The sequence below is a fragment of the Fragaria vesca genome, linkage group LG2 (assembly GCF_000184155.1).
Source record: "Fragaria vesca subsp. vesca linkage group LG2, FraVesHawaii_1.0, whole genome shotgun sequence".
Classification (NCBI taxonomy): Eukaryota; Viridiplantae; Streptophyta; class Magnoliopsida; order Rosales; family Rosaceae; genus Fragaria; species Fragaria vesca.
In genome coordinates, this window is record NC_020492.1 from 18806465 (window position 1) to 18829355 (window position 22891).

Sequence of the window (22891 nt, forward strand, 5' to 3'; positions counted from 1 at the left end):
ATTCTGATACATGGGATGCAAAGTTGTTGATGGAGGACATGTATTGTACTACTGTCTTTTGTTTAATACATTATGTATATTAGTAACATTACTATATCTATGTTCAGTTTCTCATGCATTTCAGTTTTGCTTAATCTTTCCATAATAAATGAATTATTATTGGTGTCATGTGGTAAATAAACTCATTCACCATTTTCTTAAATTGAAACTTTAATAGTATTGCTAGAAGAACACTATACCTATGTTTACATGCAAAAAGCATCATTGTAGACATTCAACAGCAAAATTGATCCAAACAAAAGCATTTACGGTAGGGAATATCCGTCATTGCAAACCGCGGCAACGCGCGGGCATCATCTAGTATATCCTAAAATGCTACATAATACCAAATCGTATGTGTTGGGCTTTGCTTGTTCTGAGTCGTGACTACCGATTATACAAGACGTTTTAATTTTTCTCCAAGTTCTTGTTTCGACTACTGTGGCATGCTTGTTTCAATGGCAGGGGTGGATCTGAATATGCTCCAGTTGAGATTTTATCAAAAACAAATTTTGCAGCTGCCTCGGTGTAGTGAATCCCATCCCAGTTCAATCTAGTTGAGGGGTTTTCGCATGAACCAACAAAGATTTGGCTTCCATTGACTGTAATTGTTGTTCCACATCCTGCACTACTGTTATAATTATACTTACCACCATAGCCACAACAAGAAACAAGTGGGAGCTCAAATCCTGCCAAAAATTGCCAGAGATTGATTAATATAAATAATTTTAGATGGTAATCAAACTGATGTGGTAGATACATAAAAGATCTTCCCGATTCTATAGCTACTTCTTGCTGTAGGAACCCAAACACTTCTAATTTTAGAACATAAACACAATATCAAGACATAAAAGATATCGATCAGCAAAGGATTTGAATATGGGAATTGAAAATTTTCTGAGGATATTATTAGTATCGACTTACCATACTTTTGGGGTTCCTTGAAAAGAGAGTACTTGACAGAATACACATCTACAGAAGTGAATGCAGCCAAGGGAAGATCCTTCCTGAGTTGAACTATGGCCTGCTTCAGCTCCTGGTTAAAATGTTGACATACTTCGTTGTAAGCCTTTGCACAGCCAGCCTCATCTTTATCAGCTGCTGGGAATCTTACCAAAACGTAAGGGAGACAGCCAATCGGCCCCGTATTGTGGATCCAAAATGTTCTTGCCCCCAAGTCATATATTTTCTACATCATCACAAATTCACAACTAACAACAACCATTAGGATCGAATCTACTTTATCCCCACAGGAGATTATGTTGTTGTTTGTTCTTAAAGAAACTTAAAATCAAACATAAGCAGCAGCGAAAGAAATTAGCTTTGTGGGTTGAATTTATTAGTGACAAGTATGCTAGCTGTTCTTAAAGGGATGGTTGGTAAATGCTAATGATTACCTTAATATTTGCTGAGAAACCAGGGATTATATCAGGTACAGATGCACTGACTTCCTGTATAGTCTTGTTACCGAAAATTCCCTCGCCAAGATCATTCTGACCAATATCGAATGTGTACAAAGCTTTGGAGAAGTACTCCTCCTCGGGCATTAAACTTGCATATATTCCCCCTAAAAGTAAATGTGTGTCACATTCCTAGTAGAAGCGGGAATCTTCTTAATGAAGTGACAAGTAATACGCTTCACAGATGTCAAAATCTGGGAGTACTTTACCTCGCTGCCTTATGAGTTGTGATCTGGATTTTAGTTGCAGGAACTGCAGATATTGAATATCAAGGTAGAAGGGACTATATCCATCGGCTAGTGGTAAAATGAGATGTGGGAGTCTGATAGTGGAAGCCCAAGTAGCAAAATTTGCACCATGAGAGAAATTGGTCCCCAGGGAATCCAGGTATGCGCTTAGATAAGGGCGACTTAGACTCTTAGCTGAACCAAAAAAATATGCACCATGACATTCGTCTCCTCATTATAGTTTACACAAAAATTGCAGTGCAAAGTCACAAAGAAATGAGTGTTAAAAACCAACTCGGGTCCACCTCTTTGTGTAAGAAGCTAGTTTGATAATTCATCACAGAAGACAAATTTGGAATATTATCTTCTACAGTCATGTATGTTTGAATTGTCAACTAGGGAAGAGCTCTCTCTGAAACTTTGCGTTTGATATAATTTACTGGAAAATAATATATACATCTTCAATGTTTTAATTAAGAACTTGCAATGAAGGTAACAGAAGAAACATACCGAGGAAATCGACTATGAGTCTTCCATCTGAGAATCTTCCGACCGGCATATGGAAATAGGTCTCTCCAAAAGGTGTAGATGGGGGGTAGAAGGATGCTGCCAATCCACCAGTATCTGAATTTGAGTCTCCGAAGTTGAAGATGGCTGGAAACTCGCAGTCTTCCAAAGCCAAGGCAGGGCTTACAGTACTACAGGTAATTCGCAACAGAAGTATATAGGAGCAGAACAGAGAAATAGCAACTCTAGCAGGATAGTCGTCCATAGTGGAGATGGAGATCATGATCGGGAACCAAGTTGTCCTTGTTTTTACAGTTTAATGCCTTTATAGTTAGTATTGTCCAAGTCTTTGTTGTTTAAATATTAATCGAGGTCCAACCATGTTGAAAAAACTACTTAGATCAGTTAGATGACCGAGAATCTGTGGAACAGTGAAGCTAGTATGTGGTTTGTGTTTTTACTTTTTTTTTTTTTGTTTACAGAAAAAATTTAGGTGAGAGGTGTGAGAGCTTGATTACGCTACATCACCATCGTGAGGGCAAACCTGCAACCTCAACCCTGAACGACTGACAGTAGACACGTACCTGTCACACCAGCCTCCAGATATGGATTTCCATAGAAGAATTTACAGATCGCGAACCAACACTACCAGAAGAAAAACTTTAGCCGACGAAAATAAAAAAACCAGGCCGACGAATTATTTTTTCGTCGGCTAAAGTCTAATTAAAAATTTTGGTCGGCTATGGTCAACTTTAGCCGACGAAATTAAAATTTCGTCGTCTGAATAATTTTTTTCGTCGGCTATAGTATGTGAACTTTAGCCGACGAAATTTTTAAAAGTTTAGCCGACGAACAATATAATTTCGTCGGCTAAAGTGCCTTATATTTGCAGATCTGGACAACAACTCATCTGGGAAAAAAAAACTATACGTAGAACCTTCAAACGCAAAAAAGTCGTGAAATAAGATATGACCAGAATGGTGAAATACGTCTACAGTTGAAAAATCACGGTATTCTGGTAAAGTCTCGGTGCCAATAGTTGCGGTCAATGCAATTTACCCTTATTATTTACCATGCTGCAGATTTGGTTTTTGGTGTCCGATTGACTATTGTGATACCTTTCCGGAAGCGTAACGGCCCTACGAGTCAAACTCATGGCTAATGCCATGATGTATGGGCCTTTTTGGCCATCCGAGTCCGTTTAGGGCTTCAAAATGCAGTTTTCTTATTTCCGATTAGAGTTGACCGTTTCGATCGAGCCCTTAACGTTGTCGAATCCAGTTGAATTTTTTACCATAGACATCTTTCGTCATAATGATCATATCGGACGGTCGAATTTTGGTTTGTAAATTTTAGTCATCGGAATCACAACGTGTCTACTATTTACCGTTATTATTCCCTATGGGGAGCCCTATCGTCAGAAGGTAAATGTCTCAAATTTTTATATGGGCAGTTGCGTCTCATCTACGTGTAGAGTTTTTTGTGTGGAAGGTTTGACCAAACCACGTAATATAGAGGGAGATATGAGCGTTTTCGTGTGATAAGTGACGATGGATTAGGGTTACCCGTTTCGATCAAGTCCTTAACATTGTCGGATCCAGTTGAATTTTTTACCATAGACATCTTTCGTCATAATGATCATATCTGACGGTCGAATTTTGGTTTGTGAATTTTAGTCATCGGAATCACAACGTGTCTACTAATGTTGTATAACTTGTTTAGTAGGTTATACAACTTTGTGAACCAACTCTATATAGGAAGCAAAATTATCAAAAATCTCGTGAAATAAGATGTGTTCAGAATGGTGAAATACGGCTATGGTTCAAAAATCACGTAAATCGGGTAAAGTTTCGGTGCCGATAGTAGCGGTCAACCCTATTTACCGTTATTATTCCTTATGGGGAGCCCTATCGTCGGAAGGCAAATGTCTCAAAATTTTTATATAGGCGGTTGCGTCTCATCTACGTGAAAGTTTTTCGTGTGGATGGTTTGACCAAACTACGTAATATAGAGGGAGATATGAGCGTTTTCGTGAATTTATAGACTTTAGCCGACGAGATATTAAAAAAGTCGTCGGCTAAGGTCAAAAATTTTTGGGCGGTAAACCAAATTTGGAGGAAAATTTTCAAAGGACTTTAGCCAACGAAAATATATGAAAAGTCGTTGGCTAAAGTCGAAAAATTTTCAAAATTTTTTGGCGGTCAACCAAAATTTTCAAAATTTTCAAAAGTTTCAAAAGTGTTTAGCTGACGAAAATAAAGAATTTCGTCGGCTAAAGTTCTTTATATAGGAGTTTTACCGAAGGTGGATGGTAAGAAGTCTATTTCGCCTGCCAGATTTTCTTCTCGGCCTAGCTCCGCCGTCAAGCCACCGGAGACCGCCACACTTGTCCCAAAAGCTTCGCCGTCGTCTCTACTTCATTGCTGGACAGGTGGTGCATCGAGTGGCGCCGTTGTGAGAGATAAATCGAGCTCCAAAACTCCGCCGGTTCGGATTCGGTGTCGATCAAATTTCTCCTTCCTCAGGTCACCATTTGGTGAGTTCTATATATAGATAAGTTGAGTTTGATTAGTACTACATTTCCCTAGAATTTGGTAGCTCGATTCGGTGTGTGTGAAGAGAATCGAAGATTTGAAGTTTTTAGGGTTTAAAATTGGGGATTTTTATATTTTGATTCAATTGACCTATTTAGGCTTAGAATTGAGCTTCGACTTCTTCTAGAAAGTTGTTCAAAATGTTGAGAGGAAGATTCTGTCAAATTTTGGTGGTGATTGGAGGTGGCCGAAAGTTTCTGCAGTTTTTTTTTTCAAAAACCGGCAACTTTAGCCGACGATATTTAAAGGTTTAGTCGTCGGCTATAGTATTTTTAAATTTTTTTATAAGGTTTAGCCGACGAAACAGACTATATTTCGTCGGCTATAGTTATTTTTTAAAATTTTTTATAAGGTTTAGCCAACGAAACAGACTATATTTCGTCGGCTATAGTTATTCTTTTAATTTTTTTATAAGGTTTAGCCGACGAAACAGACTATATTTCGTCGGCTATAGTTTTTTTTTTTTAATTTTTTATAAGGTTTAGCCGACGAAACATACTATATTTCGTCGGCTATAGTCTGGGAAAAATTTTTTTATTACAGACTTTAGCCGACGAGTATCTTAATTGTTTCGTCGACTAAAGTCTAGGAAAAAAACCGACGACATATTTTTCGTCGGCTAAACTGCGGGACTATAGCCGACGAAATTTTTTTTTTCGTCGGCTAAAGTCATCACAGATGACCTTTTCCCGACGAAATCTTAGCTGACAATGGCTCGTCGACTAAGATCTTAGCCGACGAATTAAGCTAACAGGCCGACGAAAAATTTTCGTCGGCTAAAGTGCTTGTCCTGGTAGTGCAACGAAGCCTGTTGCTTGTTGGTAGTGGGAATCGAACTTGAATGGGGTCTCCACCACAAACCCGCTCTTGCCAACTGAGCCAAACCTCGTTGGCATCTTCTTTTTATTTATTTTTATTTTTTACTAATAGCAAAACAGGCAACTCATACAAATTAAACACACATATTACCATTTAAAAAGCAACATATACATGTATATCTAAATGATTGACAAATTTTATGCTACATGATTTTGTTTTGACAGATCTTGTGCTATATGATTTAGCCATGAAGTTAGTGACCATATCACATCTTAACCCTAGCTATGTAGACTACATTAAACTATACATTGAATAAGGACTAAACAAAAATAATGGTAGGCGAGGGAAGAACCGGTGCCGGGTCTTACAAGCTCTTTGTATTATTTTTATATTTTTTGTAATAATATTAATTAGTAAAACACTAAAACTTCTTAGTCAGCATTTCTCAATAATTGAACCTGAATAACATCCAGTATATAGGTCTGATTTTGAACATTAGCCATAATAAAAAAAAAAATAAAAATTAAGCATGTTGCAGGAAATCAAGGACTAGTTGGCGGCCGTCCAGACAAGATAAGTTAAGTAAGCTAAGCATGATGCATATAAAACTTCTGTTTATTTAGTTTCGTGAAATATATTTCATGATTTTGCTAATTATTTACGTGAATTATTTAGTTTTGCAGTCTCATCTATGACATATTCTAGACGCGAAGTGCGCCATGTATAAATTAAGGTTAGTATAGTACGTAGTATAATACTGAAAAATCATTTAATTGAATAAAAGTAATAAAGTCCAAAGGGTTTAAGAAAATGCATGCGTAGAACTTGAGAGGAGATCAACCAAATCAAAGGAGGGTTCCCAGAACTTCCCTTGCTTGACGTAAGGTTTATCTATATATATAAGCTAAACTGAGTAACCTGCTGTCTACCACCTGCAAAAAAAAACCCCTCCTTCCTTCCCTGGTATATACAGAAATTAATAATATTGTACGTGTATGCAAACTTCAACAGTATATTTCGAGCAGTCTTGGAAAGAATACCGGGAAGCCTACATGATGAAATAAGTAGTACGTTGCTTATCAGATATCCAAAGGAACTGCATAAACAGGTTTGAGAAGAGAAATAGAAGGCCGCCGCCCGCCGGCGGCAACCAAAGCCTATAGGTAGCCTCTTAATTGTCTGCGGGGGATTACATTTAGGGCTTCTTTCAATTTTTGAAATTTTGTATATATATTCTTGTTTTAATTTGATTAATTTGCCTTCTTCCCTTTGCATGTTCGCATAATGAATGAACTGAACACATACACATGCTTTTGGATTTGTAGAATAAAAGATCGACAAGAATGAAAATGAAAATAATTTCTTTTATTATGATGCAGGAAACCCAAGAATTTGCAAAGCTTTTGAGATCATAGAAGGTGTAGCTTCCGCGCGCGGCAATGGACAGACCAGAAGCATCTCCGTCTTGTCGTGACGTCGTTCTGAGTTTTAGGGGTTCCAGCAAATTCCCAGACCAGTTACTTACTGCATTAGTCGAAAGAGGAATACATGCTTTCAAGGATGACCCAGAACTTAAACGTGGTTCAGAAATTTCTACAGCCGTTTGCGATTCAAGAGTTTCTGTCGTTCTCTTGTCAGAAAAGTATGCAAACTCGACGTGGTGTTTAGAAGAACTTGCATGTATTCTCAAACACAAGCTGGATGTGATGCCAATTTTCTACGGTGTTGATCCCTCCGATGTACGAAACCAAACAGGGAGACTTGCAGCACAGTTTAAGATATTTGAAGACAAATATAAGGATGAACCAGAGAAGGTGATAAGGTGGAAAGCTGCTCTTACTGAAGTGGCAAATCTCTCTGGCTGGAATTCAAAGGGCCGGTATGAATTACTCTCTTTCTTCTTTTTCTCGGCTTCTCTGCTTGGATTTGCTTAGATAACAATCTATCTAAGGTTTCCGAATCATCCTTACTCAATCCAATGACTACAACAGTTTTGTATGGATGAGTAAGGATGATTTAGAAGCCTTTAATTGTTATCCAAGCAAATCCGAGCAATATGAATCTAAGTAGATAAGCCAAATTCTTCAATTATAAACCAACATATCATATACATGGTTATTCTCTTCTAAGTCTATGGTCTTCTATATAGGTGTGAATCAGATCTGATCAAAGATATTGTCAAAGATGTATGGCAAAAATTGCATCCTGGATTGCCCTTTCACTCACCTTCACAATTGGCGGTTAATAAGATTGGCTCCACACGATATTCTTCTTCTTCTTCCTCTTCTCATCAAAAAAAGAAGTGTGATGTCTTTATAAGTTTCAGAGGAAAGGATACCCGCTCGAATTTTTTCAGCCATCTATACAATGCCTTGGTTGACTACGGAATTTCCACGTATAGAGATGACATACATCTTGAAAGAGGAAAATCCATTCCCTCAGAACTTGTGAAAGCAATTAACGAAGCAAGGATTTGTCTCGTCATTTTTTCACCCAACTTCACTTCTTCAACATGGTGCTTGGATGAACTCTCCCAAATTCTTCAAAAACGAAACAGAGTATCTGTGGTGCGGAATGGAACTCTGGAGTCATTTGGAGAACATGAAGATGTTTGTTTGAGCAATAGAGAAAAAGTGGAGAAGTTGATGCCTACCCTTAGACATGCAGCCATGTTTAACAGAGGAGCCAGGTTGGTGGCTTTAATTTCTTATCTTCTCTATCGGTTACAAAGCATACATCACTATTGTTCGTCTGTTAAGTTAGGAGTCGAATACCCGTGAGGAGTTTACATTTTAGATACCAAAGGCAAGAAATGAACACCTTTCTTTCTTGATGCTTAATTTCGGTAAACCGACCAAGATTTAATTAGTATGTCTTGTTCATGATTATGTTTTTTTTTCTTTTCCAATTTTTCAAATAGGTATGTTAAACTTTTGTTAGATTTATAAATTGAATACTTCGTGTTAACTGTTAATGTGGATTCATTTTCAGCTGCCAACTGACCAAACTTAGACTGTTGGTTAACTACAACGGGATGTGGACTAATGCCGGATACATTGGTGGCAAAACAAAAGGTATACTTGTTTCAGAGGACATTACATATCAGGAACTTGAGGACCGAGTTTATCGCATTGTCGGGGTAGATCCAAGAGAATATAAGATGATAATGAAGGCCAAATATGAATCAAAAGATCCCACTCAACCTGTAGAGATAATCGACGACGAAGATCTTGGATTTTTCATTTTAGAAAGTCTTTCAGATGAGCGCTGCAGAATTCCATTGTGCATAACTCTAGAACCACATAAGGATGATCCAAGATAGTGAAGGATCATTTCCTTTTTCTTTTCTTTTTTAAGTCAAAAGGGCAATGTCAATCATCAATCCACTGCTTTCCGTATAGAGGGCAAATAAGATCATTGACTCGCATTTGGGTAGCACCCTCATTAATTACATATTTCCAGCTCATTTGTCATCACAAGTGAACCTATAATCAAAATAGATAGATTATTCTCTTTGTTTTGAAGGATTATTTTTCTTGTTTTGCTTCTTTTTTTTGTGAGAAATGAGTCTCCAACTTAATCAAACTAGTTAAAATGAAAGGAAACTAACAGCTCGCTAAACTGTAGACTAATAACTCATAAACCTCCTTTTATTTTTTAGGAAAATGAAATCAAGCTTTGTTCATCAATCATCACGGTAATCTTACATATCAAGCTTGAGGGTTAATAAAGACCTTCATAAACAACCACTGCTCAAAAAAGCTCTGTAAAGCAGACAAAACCCAAATTTGTTTATTTGTTATCCGGAATTATAAATAGAAATACATTTCTAAATTAATAATAAGAGCAACTCCAACAATAAGAGAAGCTCTCCTCCAATCAATTAGCCATACACACGTGGATTTGACTATTTCTGTGTCAAACTTGACTTTGACACAGCCGACTCAAACTGTCATTTCTTATTTTATTAGTTTCTCACTCCTCTCTCTCCCTTCTTTCCTTCTTCTACTTCTCGTTTCTATCTTCTACCTATCTCACACATCGATCTCACATCTCAGTCCCAGATTAACCAAGAACATTGAAATCCCAGATTAATCAAAACCCACTTCTAGATCAACAAAATTCGAATTGAAACCCATCAATCACTAACAAATTCTTAACTCTCAAAACCCACCACTTTTTTTTTTTGTTTTTTTTTTTTTGAGTTGAGTAGTCCAATTGAGATGGTTTTCCAAGATTGAAATTTGTAAAATGATGAGAGGAAGAAAAACGGGGAGGTGATTTTAGGAGAGGGGTGCCTGGGTTGGATTTAGGAAGAAGGGAACTTCTGCTTGTGAAAGAGAAGAAAGAGAATGAGAGTAGAGGGTTCAACAGAGGGAAAGAGAAAAACAAAAGAATTAGGATAAAGATAAAAAAAAACAATAAAATATTATCAAAGTTTAACATCATGGTGGAGTGGGGTTTTATCTTCAAATCCACGTGAACCGTCAAATTTCAAATTTGACCATTTTTTTTTACTATATAGTTGGAGTTGCTCTAACTTCATTGATGAGAAGTTGAGAACTCATGCTAAGAAGATCATTACATACCAGCCATTTGCTGCCTCACATGATAAACATGTCAAAATGTTTATTTTTGTCAAACGAGAGCTCATTATTTCACCAAGTTTTTTCTTTAGATCAAACTCCTGTGACATGCTTGTTTCAACGGCAAAGGTGGATCTGAGTATGCTCCAGTTGAAACTTTATCAAAAATAAACTTGGCAGCTGCCTCGGTGTAATGAGCACCATCCCAGTTCACTCTAGTTGAAGGGTTTTTGCATGAACCCACAAAGATTTGGCTTCCATTGACTGTGATTGTTGTTCCACATCCTGCACTACTGTTATAGTTGTACTTGCCACCATAGCCACAGCAAGCAACCAGTGGGAGCTCAAATCCTGCCAAAAAAAAAAAAAAATAATATACCAGCAGTTTTTAAAATAAATGATATTGGATTCATTATGTTTAACAAAAAGGATTTACTAACAACGGATCTTAAAAGAAGGCAGATCAAACTCTGATAATATATGATCACTCAGAAGCGAGTTTAGTTTGCATTTCGTACTCAGAAGCTAACTAACAAGTGACTCTATTGTGCTACAGTCAGTACTAGTAGTTTTAGATGAAAAGCAGCGTAAAGAATTCATCAGGGCATCTGAATCCATGAAATTGAAAATGTTACCAGGATTTATAATGCTTAAGCATCAACTTACCATACTTTTCAGGTTCCTTGTAAAGAGAGTACTTGACAGAATACACGATTACATAAGTAAATGCAGCCAAAGGAAGATCCTTCCTGAGTTGAACTACGGCCTGCTTCAGCTCCTGGTTAAAATATTGAGCTACTTCATTGTAAGCCTTTAGACAGCCGACGTCATCTTTCTCAGCTGATGGGAAGTTTGCCACAATGTAAGTCAGATAGCCAATCGGCCCTGTATTATGGATCCATAATGATCTTGCTCCCAAATCATATATTTTCTACATCATCACATATTCAATATGTACAGCAATCACTACAACATATGGATCAATCAACTTCAAACCTACGCGTAATTAACTAACTATATTGTTGCTTGTCCTTATAAATACTTGAATCAAACACATGGTTTGGGGGTAAATTGACAAGCTTTTCCTAAAGGAGTGGTTGGTAAATGCTAATGGTTACCTTAATATTAGTTAAGAAACCAGTGATTATATCAGGAATAGCTGCATTTACTTCCTCTATATTCATGTCACCAAAAATTTCCTTGTTGAGATCATTCTGGCCAATGTCGAATGTGTATAAAGCTTTGGAGAAGTACTTCTCCTTGGGCATTAAACTTGCAAATATTCCCCCTACAAAAGTAAAAGCCGGTCACCTTTCCTAGTGAAAGTGGGATTCATCTCAGTGATGTGACCGGTAATATATTCTTCTCACTACTTTACCTCGCTGCCTTATGAGTTGTGATCTGGACTTTAATTGCAGGAACTGCATATATTGAATATCAAGATAGAAAGGACTATATCCACCCACTGGCGGCATAACTTTATCTGGGAGTCTGATAGTGGAAGCAGCAGTGGCGAAATTAGCACCGTGCGAGAAATTTGTGCCAACAGAATCCAGATATGCGCTTAGATAAGGGTGACCAAGACTCTTTGCTGAACCACATGATATATAGCCTCATCAATACAGTACACAAGTGTAAAATCATCAAGAAATGAGTGTCTAGAAACCATCTCAGGTCTACCACATTGTATAAGAACTTTGATAATTCAAACTCTGAGACTATTTCCTTGTACAATATATAGAATTGTAAATGTAACATGATACAACATAGCTCTACATGTTAATATGTATTGCGGGTAAGAAAAACAAACCAAGGAAATCGATAATGAGTCTTCCATCAGAGAATCTTCCGGATGGCATACGGAAATAACTCTCTCCAAAAGGTGTCGTTAGTGGTAGAAGAGATGCAGCAGACAGTCCACCAGTATCTGAATTTGAGTCTCCAAAGTTGAAGATGGCTGGAAACTCGCAGTCTTTCAGAGCCAAGGCAGGGATCACAGCACTACTACTGGTAGCAAGCAATATAAGCATATAGAAGCAGAACAGAGAAATGATGACGTTACAAGAGTACTCCATGGTGGAGAAATACCAAAGGACGCCGATGGCGATGAGAGCCTATTCAGCGCGCGCACCCGGAAAATTTAACGGGAGTGCTTGGCACGCGCTGTTTATGCAATTGTGGTTTGTAGTGACCCTCTTTCCAGCTAATCCATTACAGACCTGAAGAGGAGAGACGATGGCATTGGTGGCGATCGATTGGACGGCGATGGAGAGAGAAGGAATTGGTGTCGTAGAGACGGAGGTGGTCGTGGTGGTCGGAGAATGAGGCGGCGAATTTACAGAGGTGGTTTTTGGCGGTCGATGGAGGATGGGAAAGAGAGCTGGATTTGGTTTTGGGCTTGGGAAGGGATTTGAGGTTAAAATTGGGAAGGCGGCATTCAATTCAGAGGAGAAGACATCAATTCGAAGGAGAAGACTTCATCGAAAAGGAAAAAAAATTGGGCAAAAGCTAGGCTACGTTCGTTGCACGGTACCTGACAGAACTGTTAATGGAAGGACATGTATGTAATTACTAGATTTTACTGTGAGAGATTCAATACCCACACAAGGTGAAGGCAATCCATCCAACTGCATGTCCTCTCATCTTCAGTTCATCACCGTCACCATGAATCTGAGAAAAAACAAAAGAGAAAAAACAGAGGTAGATAGACCATTGCTTCTCCACCATCTCCAACCTGTCCAACCCCTCCTCCTCCGTCGAGTTCAAGCCCAACCACCCCGCCTCTCCTCATGCGCCGTCGTCAAATCCATGCCCTCCCCGGACCCAACCTCACCACCATGGTCAGAAAGTTCATGGAAAGACGATTAGCGGCACCGCCTTGGTGATTCCGTTAATCGCCGACGGCGTGAAAAAGACTGCCAAAAATGGCTCCTCCGGCTTCAACTTCGCCGGGGTGCACAGGGAGCTCTTTTGGAAAGCCACGGACAAGGAGGTTAAGGTGTTGACTGAGGTCAAAGGGAACACCAAGACACTGGCCATGGTGTTGAGAAGTGAGAGAGAGCTTCTGAGTTTGAATAAGGATCAAGAATCGCAGAGATTGAGCACAGGGGTGTTTGATTCGATCAGATTGATTTGAGAAAGATAGGTGTTTATGTTTTGGGCAGAGGGGTGATCATTAACTCGGCATCGTTATATCCCTCCCTGACAAGATTTAGTTTCCTATCAGCTCAAGTAAAAAGTGTACAAGATCTTGAAAGGAAACACAATCTGGTGCAGCTTCACATGTCCATAAACTCCTTCAAATATCCCCAAACCACCGGTCACGGCCAGGCTGGTGTCCTCGTGCGCCTCCTCCCCCTCCGCCGGTTCTTCCTACACCGACGCCGAGTTCGCTTTCTCGCCGGGCCGCCCGCTCCGACCGAACTCGGCTCGACTCGCTGCGGCTGTGACGATGTCGTCTTCGCTGCCTGGCAGGGGGTTTGATTTGAAGGCGGCCGTGCAGGCTAGTAGCGTCCCTGCCACCGGCTTGACTTGAAGGGTCTTTTGAGAGAGAAGAGGGAGGAGAGAGAGTCAAACTAGTCATTGGGTGGGGTATTTTTTTGTGATTTGAAATTTAACGGTTGAACATATTTTATTGTTAACAGTGTTAATCGATAAATTTATCTATATACCTTTCAGATTTGAAATCTGTGGCTGAAGTAATGCCACGTGTCAGGACTCACTAATGACGTACTGTATCACGGCGTAGTCTAGCGCTTTCCAAAAAATTGAAAGAAAAAAAAGGGGATAATGATGCTATTTTATTATTATCCTTATTGTTATTATTATTGTTAAATCCAAACACATGGATCTGTGTTTGTTGATCTCAATTAGGGTGAGTTCTGGAATGTATGCAGTACATTGAATATTTTAATTGTCGGGAGTACGTGTCAAGCTGTAATTGGCCCGTGCAAGTTAACTCTCTGTCAGTCTCCGTTATCCCCGTTAGCGTGTGAGCTGCGTGACCTCTAGTAACTTTTTCATCGCAATCCAACTGAATCGAGGTGGGTAACTTGATTGCTGAGATTATTTTCTTGAAGCTTGAATTGGGTAATACCCGATCTTGTATTATTGAGAGAAAAATCAGAAAGGATCCAAACAGAAATCATTTGGAGAGAGATAATCATCTAGGACAGATCCGGAATTGGGATAACCTTCTTCTGCCGTCACCCTCCATGACCTTCGAGATGGAGAACTAAGTCGTCCTTTACTAGATAACCTTCCCAAAATTACCGGAAAAGTCATCGGAATCACAAACCAAGCCAAAGCCGAAATCCAGAAACCCAGAAAAACATGAACTTGTTAAAATCCAATCGAATCCAACATGTATTGATACCAATGGGTAGAGCTCGAAGAGTATATGAAAACCTTGCCTCAATCGACCCAAAACGGTGTCGAAAAATACAGAAATCGGCAGAAGGGCAGTAGCTTCTCTCTGCGGAATAGCAGAGAAAGGATATTATATGAACCCTAAATCCAAACCATTACTCTCTCTTAAACCATTAGACCCAAAAAAAAAAAAACTCTCTTAATCTTTTTTTATGTCCTTCGATGGTGTATTCGGTGGGATGTAGATTTACACTCACGAGACGCGCTTGGCGCTTGCTTCATATCAAGAGTAAAAAGTCATAATTTCACCACATCAATCTCGGTTGACGTCATCCAAAAACAAGAGCAGTACATGAGGTACTGCGTACACAGCAGACGTCTCCCTCAATTAGGCCGAACTAGGTTTTGTTTCTGTTTATGTAGGTGTTTGGTTTTAAATTTGGGGTTTAGGGTTTAGACTTTTTGGGTTTAAGTGTAAATAGGAAACATAAGTATTAATAGGATTGACCGTCTCAATCGACGTCTAAACATTATCGAAAATATGTGATTTTTCAACTTTAGTCGTATTTATCTATTTCGGGCACATCCTATTTCACATGATTTTCGAAAATATTGCTTCTTTTGTATAGTTGGTTCACAATAATGTGTACTTGCAAATAACTTACTAAACAAATTATGTTGATTTAGTAGGCACGTGGCGATCAGAGGTCATAAACATGTGAAAATAAATATTTCACCGTCTGATGTAGACATGGTGATTAAATAGGTCTACTGAAAAAAATTCATCCTATTTCGGATTCGTTAGACCCCCCATCGAATCAATCAACCTAAATTCAACTTCATTTTTTACACGAAACGCGGTTGACCGACATCGTGCAAAACCCTATATTTCCCCTTTTTTAACTTAAAACTCGTATACATGAGATTTAGGAACCCATGAAAAAAAATTGTTAAATTGACCCTCCGGTGGTTAGGCTCTTCTTAGGAGCGCCTAAGCGTATTTAGAGTTGACTGTTTTTATCCTGAAGCAAACGTTACTGAAAGTTTGTGAATTTTCAACCCTATCCATAATTCACTATTTTGATCACATTCTATTTCACAAGATTTTCTGAAATTTTGCTTCTTCTGTATAGCTATTGGACAAATTTCTCCTTTAGTTTTTTTCTTATTCTTTTCCATAACCCCCATTTCGAGAAAAGTTGGAAGATGAATTCCCAATTCTTACACAGATGAGATTGATCACACCTGATCAGTGAAAAATTCTGACACTAATCATTTACGAGTGAGTATTACACTTGACAAGTGGATGAGTTTTCTAGTTGGCTATGTGCTTAGATAGGTAAAAGATACTCGGGCTGAACTTTTAAATTTGGGGCTTCTTTCTACTCTTTTGTAATCGAAAGAGCCTCACCCTTGGCCATTACGAATGACAAGTACACACAAGAATGACTCGATTGAGTCCCGAGAGACAAAAAGATTGACTATACATAATGGCCATTGACAGAAGGAGTCACCGAGCGGAATGTTCACAATGATGTACATTTGTATAACTTACTAAACAAGTTATACCGCTTTAGTAGGCACATGGCGATTCGAGGTGATAAATATGTGAAAATAAAAATTTCACCGTTCGATGTAGACATGATGATTAAATAGGTGTACTGAAAAAATTCCACCCTGTTTCAGATTCGTTAGACCCCCCATCGAACCGATCAACCTAAATTCAACTTCATTTTATACACGAAACATGGTTGACTGACATCATGTGGAACCGTACTTTTTTCCGTTTTCGAACCTAAAACTCATATACATAAGATTTAGGAACCCATGAAAAAAATTGTTAAATTGACCCTCTGGTGGTTAGGCTCTCTTTAGGAGCACCTAAGCGTATTTAGCGTTGACTGTTTTTATCGGGAAGCAAACGTTACAGAAAGTTTGTGAATTTTCAACCCTATCCATATTTCACTATTCCAATCACATCCTATTTCACAAGATTTTTTAAAATTTTGCTTCTTCTGTATAGTTGGTTCACAATGATGTACACTTGCATATAACTTACTAAACAAGTTATACCACTTTAGTAGGCACGTGACGATCCGATGTCATAAATATGTGAAAATAAAAATTCCACCGTCTGATGTAGACATGGTGATTAAATAGGTCTACTGAAAAAAATCCACCATGTTTCGGATTCGTTAGACCCCCCATCAAACCGGTCAACTTAAATTCAACTTCATTTTATACACGAAACGCGGTTGACTGACATCGTGCGGAACCCTATTTTTTCCATTTTTAAACCTAAAACTCGTATACATGAGATTTAGGAACTCATGAAAAAAAATTGTTAAATTGACCCTCTGGTAGTTAGGCTCTCTTTAGGAGCGCCTAAGCGTATTTAAAGTTGACTGCTTTTATCGGGAAGCAAACGTTACCGAAAGTTTATGATTTTTTTAACCTTATATGTATTTCACTATTCCAGTCACATCCTATTTCACCAGATTTTTAAATTTTTTGTCTCTTCAGTATAATTGGTTCACAATGATGTACAAGTCATATAACCTAGTAAACAAGTTATACCGCTTTAATAGACTCGTGGCGATCCGAGGTCATAAATATGTGAAAATAAAAATTTCACCGTCTAATGTAGACATGGTGATTAAATAGGTCTACTAAAAAAAATCCACCCAGTTTCGAATACGTACCCCCATCGAACCTGTCAACTCTTATTTCAACCTCATTTTTACACGAAACGCGGTTGACTGGCTTCATGTGAGACTTTATTTTTGCCCGTTTTCGAATTTAAAACTCGTATATATGTGATTTAGAAACGCATGAAAATTTGTTAAATTGACCCTCCGGTAGTTAGGCTCCCCTTAGGAGTGCCTATGCATATTTAGAATTGACTGCATTTATTGGGAAGTAAACACTACCAAAAGTTTGTGATTTTTTAACCCTATTTGTATTTCACTATTCCGGCCACATCTTATTTCACAAGATTTTTGAAAATTTTGCCTCTTTTGTATAGTTGGTTCACAATGATATACACTTGCGTATGACCTACTAAACAAATTATACCGCTTTAGTAGGGTTAGTAGGCACGTGGTGATCTTAGGTCATAAATTGATAAATAAATGAAAATAAAAATTTCACCGTCCGATGTAGACATAGTGATTAAATAGGTCTACTGAAAAAAATTCTAGGCCTGGGAACGGTTACAAAAACTGTATTTTTTGCTGGAACCGAAATCGGAACCGGAAAAGAAAAACCGGTCCAGTTTTAGGACATTTTGTTGCCGGAACCGGCAAAAAACAGGCCGGTTCCCGGTTTTTACGGTTCTGAAAATTTTCTGTAATCTCAAATATAAAGTTCCAGAATTCTTCAGTGTTCAAACTTCAAACTCTAAAGTTTCAAACTTCAAACATCCCAAATAAAGTTCTGATTTCTGAATCCAAACAAACAAGTTGGTACGTAGGCTTCAAACAGTCCCAATTAAGCAAAGTTCTAAATTCCAATGCAAAAGATAAATAAAAAAAAGTCTAGATTGAATCATTGAACACAAAAACAATAGACTTCATCATGTTTACTCTAGATTTCCCAGCTCCATCGCCTCCATGTAGTCTAGTTTCAACAGATTTCAATTCAAGCTAGTTTTCTGCACAAAACACTAGGTCAATGAAACTGAATGAACTATGTGAGCCAAACACTTGATCATCAAAACATATCTCAAGAAAATACCTTAAATATATAGTTTTGCTCTTCATTTCTTCTCAGCAGCCACTTCATGAGCCTTTGTTTTACCTCCTACAATAGTCCATGATTTGGTTAGCACTAATAAAGACAAAACTTGCATGTATACCATATTCCAAAAATCCAACATGATATCAAAAGCAAAGTAGAAAAAGAATAAAAACAAACCAAAGCTTTTATTAGATGCTTTAGACACATCCACAGCTGATGAGGATTTGGCAATTTTAGAAGACTTTGAAGCAGCAACTACAGAAGCTTCTTGTTCCTTGTTCTTCTTCTCTTGGTCTTCTTTTTCTTGTTCTGAAAATTAGACAGATGCATAATGATAGAGAACTAACCAACACAAATACACAATTATTAACAGAATCTGTAATGTAAAGAAAAAAAAACATAGCACACCTTCTTCAACTGCTTCTAACCAAGCCATTTCTTCAGGAGTAGGCACATAAGCCAAGTTAGTGATGTTGTCACTTTTCAGCCAATTTTGAAGGCAAATGAGAGCTTCAACTGATTTCGGAGTTAATGAACTCCTATGTGGATCAATAACTCTCTTTCCTGTGCTGAAGCTTGACTCACTAGCCACAGTACTAACTTGAATTGCAAGAACATCTTTAGCTACAGCTGCCAATTTAGGGTATTTAGATCCATTTAGCTTCCACCAAAGCAAAAGTTGGAATTCTTCTTTCTTCTTATCTGTTGGTGGCTTTTCTATGGGATCCAAAAGATATCTGTCGACCTCATTACTCACCACCACAGACTCATCATCTTCAAGGACTTTCTCCCAATCGGCTAACATGTCTGCCACTTTTTCACATACTTTTTGAGAGTCACGACCGCTGCTGCTACCTGAACCAACTTCATTTGAACTTTTGCTTTTCTGTGAGCTTAAATATCCAATAGAGGAAGCATACAAGTCTGTTAGATTCACCAAAAGTGTTTTAACTTGATCAGATCTCCTCATCACCTCCAGATTATCAAACTTCAGCATTGTTTTGCAAACTCTCTCAAAGTTCTTTAGTTTATACCTTGGATCCAACACTAATGCAACCAAAAAAAGTTGGTTAATGTCATCAAAGTTTCCAAAGTATTTGTTATACTTAGCCCTCATCTTCTGTGCCATTTCCTTTAGAACCTTATCAGCCCCAGTTTCATCAGACTTCAATTATTGCTTGAGCAGTTCGTCAATCTCAACGTTGATGCCAATTATGTCATGAAATGCTTTTGGTGAAGCCGGGTGGTTTGTAGCACTCACTCTCAAGGTTGTTTGATGAAAAACTCCAAGAAACTTCACAAAAACACTTGCATTGTTCCAATCAGCTTCTGTTGGAGGCCCTACCCTCTTCTTAGAATTCGTTTGCACAACAACATAATCTTGTTCTTCACCTTCCTCATCCTCAGGTTCCTCCTCTTCATTAAAATAACCCTTATACTTGGAGTACTCATCCTCAGCAAGACTGTCAAATGCTTTTCTAAGCTTTAATGCAGTGTCCAACATAATGTATGTCGAGTTCCACCTTGTTGGCACATCCATGACACATATCTTCTTACAGTCAACATCTTCTTTTTCAACATATGCCTTGAATTCATCTAATCTAGCAGATGAACTCCTTACATATTTCACTGCATTCCTAATGGAAGCCACAGACTTATCCAGTAAGTTGAGTCCAGACCCCACAATTATGTTAACTATGTGAGCCAAACATTTGACATGCAAATACTTCCCTCCGAAAAGCTATGCCTTCTCCCAATTGATCATTCTTTTTTTAATGTAGTCAATGGCTACTTTATTCGCTGAAGCATTATCGACAGAAATAGTTAGAACCCTCTCTATGTTCCAGGTTTTCAAACAAGACTCGAGTATTTTCCCAATAGTGACTCCTTGGTGGTTTGGAATCACACAAAAATTCAAAATCCTCTTATGCATTTTCCACCCATTATCAATGAAATGTGCAGTTAAGACCATATAATTTATGTTCTGCACAGATGTCCATGTATCAGTGGTCAGACATACACAATGATGTCCTAATTCCATCTTCAACTCTTCCTTCTTGGAAGCATACATAGCTAAAAAATTCTTCACTATCACCTTCCTACATGGAAGTGGTTTCCACTTAGGAACAGCCACACTACAAAAGTATTTGAAACCTGGTCTTTCTATGGCACTAAAGGGAAGCTCATCCATCACTATCATCACAGTAGTAGCTTCAACACATGCATCCTTACTCCAATGCCTAAAACCTACTGCACTAGAATCATCTTGACCATCTTTACTCAAATGAGTCTGCCCCTTTTCTTCATCATCCCTCCCAGGATAACCCTTACAAGACTGCTCTATGTGTTTCATCAAAGAGCTAGTACCATTAGCACTCGAATTAGCAGCAAGATGAGTATTGCAATACTTGCGTTGTGCTCTTGTGGTGTGTCCAACCACCTCCTCCTTTCCATCCACAATCTCAGTGAGAGGGTGCTCTTCCTTAGTAAAATGCATCTACACCCATGATCGCAGCTTCGTGTGATTTGAAGACGTTGTAGACTTGGTCTTCTTCTCAGCCCTTTTCCTCTTCGCAGCAGATTTCTCCTTCGCATTGGAACGTTGGGGTGCTTGCTCTTCTTTCTCCGAATCAGTTGATTGAGATAATTCTGAACTCATGGGTGAGGAATGAGTTGGGATTGAGATTTAGGACAGATGAGTGAATGAGTTCAACTGAGGACGATGGGAATTGAGAGGGGAGGAGGCGAGGTAGGGTTTTCTCTCTTTATATAGGGTTTTCTCTCTTTATAATATATATATCGGTTTATATAGAGAGTAGCTAGGGTTTTTTCTTTTATATAGTTGCATATATATATATATATATATATATATCGGTTCTAATGGTCCTAAAAGTTTAGCAAATTGAAGAACCGGAACTGGAACCGTGAAGCACAAAACAGTCCGGTTTTTGAAAAATATATATATATATATTTTTTTTTTCAGAATCGAATCGAACGGTTAGTTTCCGGTGCGGTTCCACCGGTTCACACCAGTTCTCAGATCCAAAGTCCCAGGCCTAAAAAATTCACCCAGTTTTGTATATGTTAGGCCCCCATCGAGTTTTTTTTGAAATGTTATATTATTCTTTTAAGGCCTTGGTGTCGAAGTACGCAACGACACGAGTTCACCGTTGTATTTGGATTAATTTTCGGAGCATTAAGCTATTTTTTACGATTTATCGAAGTTTCGAGAGAATTTTTTGAAACTAGGAAATAGCGTTTTAAAATCTGGGCCGTTGATTCTTTTCCACCTTTTAATCTTGGCAATCCATTTCCATATAAAAGAGAAGAGACTGTTGACATCGGTCAAAAGCCTATTTCGGGCGTTGACCCGTTTCTCTCTCCTCCTCCTCTCTCTCTCCGCCGCAGCCATCTTCTCTGCCGCACTCCGTTAGATTCCGGCCACCCCAGATGACAAGACCGCCACCAAACTTTTTCTCTTCTTCTACTCTATCTACAAAACCCAGTCCATATATCACACATGCAACTCAATTCAATGGAGATCGAATTCAAGGGTGCTTCACTGTGTTCTTCAATTTCTGGCGAGCTCCGACGGCGACTGTAACAGCGGTGGGTAGGGTTTCTCTCCTCTTCTCTTCTTGTTCAATTATATGTCTTTGTTTCCTTGAACGGTGCCCGAATCCTTAGAGAAATTTTGAGAAATAACCAACTTTTGGTCCTCAAGATGATTTTTAACAATCTTTTTTCATATAGTTGAAAAATAACCATTTTGCATGATAAAAGGTCTACTATACCCTTTATACAAAATAACTATTTTTAATACTTTTTTCTATTCACCTCAATAAAAGAAAAAGAAAAAAAAACAGAAATTCTTGTTATCCGTTCGTTCTACTTCTACGAGTTCCACCAGACTTCTCATATAGTCAAACCTAAGTGCTATCCGACTGATTTGGTACACAATCAAAGAATCGTTGTGTGTTCAAGGTATGTATATTTATAATATTTTTAGTTTTATTTGATAATATTTTGTGGTTAAATAAAGCTCCAACCCTTTCAAGGTTTGAGATTTAGGGTTTAATTTAGGGGGGTGTATTGTATTTGGATTCATACAGACTTATTTTAATCAACTGACTTTTTGAAAAGTCTACAGACTCTTTGAAAAGTTCATAGACTTTCACTGATTTCTTAAAACCATCAATTTTTAATCACAGACTTTCACTGATTTCTGAAATCTACAAATTTCATATGAATGACTTCTGTAGATTTCTCAATACTTACAGAGTTACAGGAAAGAAAAAAAATAAAGATGCAATAACAAACACATAATAACACCGATTATAAGTTTAGTGCTCATCTATCTAATTTCGATATATATAGTTGTAATATTTGATTGAAATACATAAACATAGGTAACGAAAAAGATTATATTAATTTAACAACACGCATACTTGTACGTAAACCAAAGACACATGTTCTAAAGTGGGACATTAGATGTTCACAAGTTTAATTCATGTACGCAAATATAATAATATATGATCATGTGGTTCTAATAT

General features: G+C 38.0%; 3 protein-coding genes across 3 annotated transcripts; 1 reads left to right on the plus strand and 2 right to left on the minus strand.

Moving 5' to 3' along the window:
- Positions 1-377: 377 nt before the first annotated feature.
- On the minus strand, positions 378-2498 carry LOC101299931 (esterase-like). The gene is made up of 5 exons (XM_004292647.1): positions 2237-2498; positions 1709-1921; positions 1437-1606; positions 964-1228; positions 378-728 (listed from the first exon to the last, which is right to left on the minus strand). The coding sequence occupies exons 1-5, from the start codon at positions 2496-2498 to the stop codon at positions 448-450; spliced, it is 1191 nt and encodes a 396-aa protein (XP_004292695.1). The 3' UTR covers positions 378-447.
- A 4016-nt stretch (positions 2499-6514) lies between these two features.
- Positions 6515-8968, plus strand: LOC101300219. The gene is made up of 4 exons (XM_004292648.1): positions 6515-6809; positions 7026-7525; positions 7796-8335; positions 8638-8968. Exons 2-4 carry the CDS (start codon positions 7086-7088, stop codon positions 8966-8968), a joined length of 1311 nt encoding a protein of 436 aa, XP_004292696.1. The 5' UTR covers positions 6515-6809; positions 7026-7085.
- A 1352-nt stretch (positions 8969-10320) lies between these two features.
- On the minus strand, positions 10321-13473 carry LOC101300508 (esterase-like). Its single transcript, XM_004292649.1, has 5 exons — positions 12043-13473; positions 11611-11823; positions 11351-11520; positions 10899-11163; positions 10321-10583 (listed from the first exon to the last, which is right to left on the minus strand). Exons 1-5 carry the CDS (start codon positions 12305-12307, stop codon positions 10321-10323), a joined length of 1176 nt encoding a protein of 391 aa, XP_004292697.1. The 5' UTR covers positions 12308-13473.
- Between the last annotated feature and the right edge of the window lie 9418 nt (positions 13474-22891).